The sequence below is a fragment of the Manacus vitellinus genome, unplaced genomic scaffold, assembly GCF_001715985.3.
Source record: "Manacus vitellinus isolate BGI_N305 unplaced genomic scaffold, ASM171598v3 scaffold_53_pilon, whole genome shotgun sequence".
NCBI classification, from domain to species: domain Eukaryota; kingdom Metazoa; phylum Chordata; class Aves; order Passeriformes; family Pipridae; genus Manacus; species Manacus vitellinus.
Genome location: NW_021940637.1, coordinates 252,496 through 256,709, shown reverse-complemented (window position 1 = coordinate 256,709; position 4,214 = coordinate 252,496). Strand labels below are relative to the sequence as shown.

Below are 4,214 nucleotides of genomic sequence, written 5' to 3'. Positions count from 1 at the left end.
TGAATGCTGGCTTTGGGATGTCCCTTGTGGAAAGTGGGTTTGTGACTCCATTGCCTGGACCTGCTGCCCTTGTCATAGGTAGTGGAGATGTCATTTGGCTGGTGGGCCTCCAGCATCCTTCTACTTTTCTTCTGAGGCCTCTGATAGCCTGCAGCACAAACTGTGCTTTGGACCTCCCTGTCCTCACCCTTGCTTCTCCTACAGTATTGGCATTATGACTTTAAGTGGTGAAGACAAAGCTGGTGTGACACAGAGTGAAGCTGCTTGTGCTGGTTCAATGAATTCACGGGGCTCTGTGGCTGCCTCACATCAGTGTTTCACCACAAACTGGTGACCAAGCAGGACCCAGACACGCAGAGTTACTCCTTTTCACTCAGGCTTGCTTAGCGGGTCTGAACAAGCTGAAGTCTTGGGCAACTGGCTTCTCTGTTTTCTTCCCCAACATGCTTTCATTTCTGCCTCTTCTTGGAAGTTTTTGTGCAATATGTGGTGAGTGATCAGTATTTGGACATCAAAGGAGCTCTCAGTGGTCAGGGTCTGGGGCTCTGAACGCAAATGCCTCCCACAGAAATGAGTTTAAGAGCAGAGTGTGTTGCACTGGATGGTTGTACTTGTTCCCATATTGTTGCTTGCCAGGTAGTGGGTTGGCTAAGATGGCTTTGCGTGCAAGTTGGAGAAATGGAGGCACCTGGCTCTGCTGGCATGGATTGACTCGCAGCCAATGTAAACTTTTGGGTTTGAGTTGGAGGAATTCCTGTTCTCATTCTCTTCCTGCTGTGAAAACACCCTTACTCCAGTCTAGAACACCAGCAGCTTCTTTTTTAGCAAGGGGTGAAGGTGTCCTTCCTTCAGGGCCAGCAGTGACCATGGCAAAGGAGGTGGCTAAAGCCTCAAGTTGCACCATGGGAGATTTGGACTGGATGTTGAAAAAAATTTCTTCATCAAAAAGGTGGTCAAACCCTGGCACAGACTGCCCAGGGCACTGGTGGAGTCACCATCCCTGGAGGGATTCCAAAGACATGTGGATGTGGTACTTGGGGACATGGGTTAGTGGTGGCCTTGGCAGTGCTGGGTTAATGGTTGGACTTGATGATATTAAAGTCTCTTCCAACCTAAACAATTCTATAATTCTATGCTTCTTAAACACTAAGAGGAGGCTGTGGAATTACGGCACGGGTTGGCCGTCCTTCAACTCTCAACAAGCAATTCTAAAAGGTTACAGTCCAAGATTAGATGTGATGGAATGAGCAACACTTAGTGGAATATGCAACACTAGAAACGCTGGAAAAAGAAAAAGGCGAGAAATGTTACAAAGTGAACCAGATAAAACAGGAGTTTCAATAGTTTCAGTTTATTACATCATCCTGTACAGCTGTACCAGACCCAGCTCTGCTGCAAGGACACTCATGTCTTTGCCCCCTGGTGATGTCTGGTCCCACTACTCAGTTTCTGCTCTTCATGGGGAAGCGCTGCTTGACCTGGAAGTGCTCACACCTTTTGTGCTTCAGGCTCAATCCAAAAATTGGAGTCATGTCCACCTTCTTGCCATCGCAGACACTGAACTCCAGCTGCTGGAGCAAGGTGGACAGGAACAGGAAGACCTCCCACCTGGCAATGGTTTCCCCAGGGCACTTCCTTTTCCCCAGGCCAAAAACCAGCACCTTCTCCCCCTCTTCTTTGTTCACTTTGGTTCCATCAGCACTGAGAAAACGCTCTGGGTTGAAGGTTTCTGGATCCTTCCAAAGTTTCCTGGAAGGGAAAACATCAGATGTTGAGATGGTTTCTCCTGGTCACAGGTGTAGGTGGGACACTGGAAGGTGGGAACTGCCAAGAAGAACATCCCTGAATTAAGTAGGTCCCTCACCTGCTCCCTTTTCTCTTTGAGAAGGTTGACCCCACTCCTGCCCAGGAAGAAAACTGTGCAGGAAGGGTCCTGTTTGTAAACTGAGGGGGATTTCTGCCTCACAGGGTACTTACTCGTCATGATTCACTTGCCACTGGTTGATAAACACGCAGCGGTCCTTTGGGATGTAGTAGCCATTCAACACCGTGTCCTTAGTCGTGCTGGGGAGAGAAAAGATGGAGAGTTTGGGAAGCCAAAAGATCCTTCTGCATCCTCAGGGGACTGTTAGTTTGCTCCTGATGGTGCTGAAGGAAGGATGTGTCCCAGAGGGATGGTTTTGTGAGGTGCAGTTGTGCTCCCATGAGGCATAACAAAATGCCTCAAGACCACCTCATCCCTAGGCCTCCTCTGCAAGCTCAGCCCCTACCTGTGTGGGATGGTGAAGGGCAGGAAGGAGGAGTGCCTGAACATCTCCAGGATAAAGGCTTCAGTGTAGGGCAGCGTGCCCCGGTCCGACAGCCGCGGTCTCCTCTCCCGGCCGATGGTCTGGTCTGCAGGAGACAGAGCAGAGGGAGTGGGTTGGGGTCAGCCCAGTCCAGACAGGTTTTAGCCTTGGAGGACGAGCATTCATGGATTTACCCAGTTCTTTCTGGATCCTCTTCTGGATGTCAGGGTACGTCACAAGATACAAGAGGCTCCAGGATAAGGCAGTTGTCACGGTGTCGAAGCCTGGGCAAAGAGGAAAGCATGAGGGTGAGGTCTGCACAATACCTATCTCCACTTGCAGGCTAACCATCACACGGGGCAGTCTGGGATGGCTAAGAAGGCAGAGGATGTCCTGGACACACAGCAAGACTTGGGGTTTTATTCTATCACAGAAAACCTTGCTAAAATATCCTGCTCTCTCATCCTGTTTCGCTCCTGGGTTGTGTCAGGTTCGTACAACTTCTCTGGCATGAGGGGAGTTTCCAGAGTAACTCAAAGGTGAATCAGTCCAGAGACATTTCTCTCAACCAGAAGAAGTCACCCTGGCTTGTGAACCTCAACTGAGCTATAAGCCATACCCTTTGCTTGTCCCTGAAGCCTTTTTCCAGGGCTAATTTCTCAAACTGGTCTCTAGAGGTATCCCTAGAAGGTCCAGGAAGACCAATGAGCAGGAGAGTAAGTGCTTAGACACAAACTGGGTGCCTGGTGCTGGACAAAGATAGATCAGACAGAGATAAAACAGGAAGGGTCTGAGGAGCTGAGGGGCTGGTGGGAGGAGGCACCTGCTCCAAAGATGTCATTCACAAGGTTGACGATCTTCTCCTTAGGGATCTGTGTGGCAGTGTTTGTTTCCACTTTTTTCTCCAGGCACTGCTCAATGAGGGAGTCGGTGATGTCTCGGATGTTGTTCTGTGAGGAAGAGGAGACAACCTCAATGCAGCAGAATTGGCAGAGGAATGGGTGTTCCTGAGCAACCCCACCTGATGCTGGGGAAGCCCAGGGTAATATGAGTGTGCTCCATTTCCCATGGCACCTATGAAAACAAAGAGATGGCTCTCCAGGGAACCTGAGGCACAGATCAAATGTTCAACCGACAGACTGGCCCTATCACACAGGGAATGGAGGAGAAGCTGGGAAGCTCATGAAGCTATGTCAAGGAAGGTTTAGATTGGATGTTAGGATAAGGTTCTTCGTCCAGAGGGTGGTCGGGCACCAGAACCGGCTCCCCAGGACAGTGGTCACTGCCCTAAGCCTGCCAGAGCTCAAGGAGCATTTGGACAATGCTCTCTGGCACATGGTGGGATTTCTGGGGGGTGTCCTGTCTCCACCTAAGAACTGGACTTGATGATCTTTGTGGGTCCCTTCCAACTTCAGGAGATTCCATGATTCTATGATATTCTATGATTCTATGAGAAGGAGGACTGGAGAGAGAGACAATACCCATTGCTTCTTGGCTGCAAGAAGAAAAGCTACTTGCTAGAGAGAGGAGGAGAGCAGGGACACACTGCTGGTGCAGAAAGTTCTGCGGGCTCTTACCTCGTCATAGGTCTCGTAATGTTCTTTGATTATCTTCTGGAGGAAGCTGAGGAAGGACTTGTTGAAATCTATAAATGCTTTCATGCTGCGGCTGGGAAGGTACTGGAGCAGGGGGATGAAGTCAGCAGGGTAGCCAGCACCAGCCACGTTATTAAACTGCTCAACTGAATTCACCAAGCTGAGCAGCTCCTGGTCACTGTGATCGTAGCGCTTGCCAAAGCACATGGCACAGATGACATTGGCCACCGAGACCACCAGGTACTGGTTAAGGTCAAAGCTCTTCTCCTCCTTCATCAGCTGCAGGAACTTGGTGACCAGGTACTCAGCCTCCTTGGAGACGTGCTCCTCC

At 50.1% G+C, this 4,214-nt stretch overlaps 1 protein-coding gene across 1 annotated transcript; it reads right to left on the bottom strand.

Moving 5' to 3' along the window:
* Nucleotides 1-1,335: 1,335 nt before the first annotated feature.
* LOC103766732 (cytochrome P450 1A5) lies at nucleotides 1,336-4,213 on the bottom strand (the record flags this gene model as incomplete). The annotated part of the gene is made up of 6 exons (XM_029963132.1): nucleotides 1,336-1,749; nucleotides 1,978-2,064; nucleotides 2,271-2,394; nucleotides 2,483-2,572; nucleotides 3,112-3,238; nucleotides 3,866-4,213. Coding segments are annotated over 6 exons (1,083 nt in total), but the record flags the coding sequence as incomplete, so codon positions are not given.
* Nucleotide 4,214: the final 1 nt, after the last annotated feature.